This window comes from Eimeria mitis, genomic scaffold, assembly GCF_000499745.2.
Source record: "Eimeria mitis Houghton genomic scaffold, Emh_scaff3282, whole genome shotgun sequence".
NCBI lineage: Eukaryota > Apicomplexa > Conoidasida > Eucoccidiorida > Eimeriidae > Eimeria > Eimeria mitis.
Window position 1 is genome coordinate 973 of NW_013571622.1, and position 1,616 is coordinate 2,588.

Here is a 1,616-nt window from a genome sequence, read left to right on the forward strand (position 1 = left end):
GTTTAGGATCTAGGGTTTAGGGTTTAGCTACACCCTAAACCCTAAACCCTAAACCCTAAGTACACCGCTAATATGCCTTGCCGAGCAAAGGCCCTTCAACAGGAACCCTAAACCCTAAACCCTAAACACTAAACCCTAAACCCTAAACCCTAAACCCTAAACCCTAAACTGTTGTCTCGGGGTATGAGTTTGCATTTGTTGTTTTTAGGAAGGCCGATTATAAGTATAAGTAAACTCAAACCCCAGGCTCTAAACCCTAAACCCTAAACCCTAAACCCTAAACCCTTAACAAGCGCAAAGAAGCATCCGCAGAGGCCCAGGCTTCTCTCTTTCCCTCATCCTGAATCAATTATTGTGGTTTAGGGTTTAGGGTTTAGGGTTTAGGGTTTAGGGTTTAGGGTTTAGGGTTTAGGTTTTAGGGTTTAGGGTTTAGGGTTTAAGGAAGACAGCCACAAACCCTAAACCCTAAACCCTAAACCCTCGTTCGCAAGCCACAAGCAAGTAGTATGCTCAAACAAATAAACACATAACGAGACAGTGGTTGTTGATGGTTTATTTTTTATTTTTTATTTTTTATTTTTTTTTAATTTTTTATCTAGGGTTTAGGGTTTAGGGTTTAGGGTTTAGGAGCAAAGACAGCCCCCAAGCAAAACACCACCACCAACCCCACCACCGTTGCTGCTGCTGGCTCTTCTCCTCGTTCTCTCTAAACCCTAAACCTCTCTCTCCTAAACCCTAATTTATAAACCCTAAACCCTAAACCCTAAACCCTCAACAGCTGAATCAAGGGTTTGTGTTGCTGTGTCGTTTGCTGCTGCTCAGAAGGGCCTCGATAGTGCTGAGGGGCCCCCGCGCTTCCCCCCCATAGCTGCTGCTGCTGCTGCTGCTGCAGCAGCAGCAGCAGCAGCACAGCAGCAGCAGCAGCAGAAGCAACAACACAACCACTTGCTGCTGCATGGGTAACAACTCCAGCTGCAGCCTTCAAACCCCTGCAGCAACTGCAGCAGCAGCAGCAGCAGCAACAGCAGCAGCAGCAGCAGCAGCAGCAGCAGATGCTGGGGGGAGGTATGCTGGGGGGCCCCCCCCGTAGGAATGGGGGGGGCCCCCTGACGGTGGCGGATTTGTTAGAGGGGGTACAGCGAGCGACAGCAGCAACAGCAGCAGCAACAGCAGCAGCAGCAGCAGCAGAAGCAGCAGCAGGAACGTCCCCCGGAGCCTCTCCCTCCTCTGCTGCTTCAGCAGCAACAGCAGCAGCAACAGCAGCAGCAGCAACAGGAGCAGCAGCAGCAGCAGGAGATATAGATTCTTTTGGTTGCTCTTTAGCTATTCCTCCTCTGTCTCCTTGTGGCACAACAGCTTTGCTGCAGCAGCAGCAGCAGCTGCAGCTGCAGCAGCAGCTGCAGCAGCAGCAGCAGCAGCAACTGCAGCAGCAGCAGCAGCAGCAGCAGCAGCAGCAACCTATTCGCCGACTGATGATAGAAAAAGTTGTACTCGAAAATTTTAAAAGTTATAATAAAAAAAGAGTCATCGGGCCCTTTCATAAAGTATAGTTGCTGCTGCTGCTGCTGCTGCTGCTGCTGCTGCTGCTGCTGCTGCTGCTGCTGCTGCTGCTGCTG

General features: G+C 50.5%; 2 protein-coding genes across 2 annotated transcripts in view; one reads left to right on the forward strand and one right to left on the reverse strand.

The window, feature by feature from the left end:
- Nucleotides 1-955: 955 nt before the first annotated feature.
- On the forward strand, nucleotides 956-1,302 carry EMH_0064300 (uncharacterized protein; the record flags this gene model as incomplete). The annotated part of the gene is made up of 2 exons (XM_013498236.1): nucleotides 956-1,065; nucleotides 1,140-1,302. 2 exons carry the CDS (start codon nucleotides 956-958, stop codon nucleotides 1,300-1,302), a joined length of 273 nt encoding a protein of 90 aa, XP_013353690.1.
- Nucleotides 1,303-1,524: 222 nt separating this feature from the next.
- Nucleotides 1,525-1,616, reverse strand: part of EMH_0064310 (uncharacterized protein) — a gene marked incomplete at both ends in the record, with an annotated part of 432 nt that continues 340 nt past the window's right edge. The window contains one exon of the mRNA XM_013498237.1: nucleotides 1,525-1,613. Within this exon, the coding sequence (XP_013353691.1) occupies nucleotides 1,525-1,613 (89 nt within the window). The remainder of the gene's footprint in view (nucleotides 1,614-1,616) is intronic.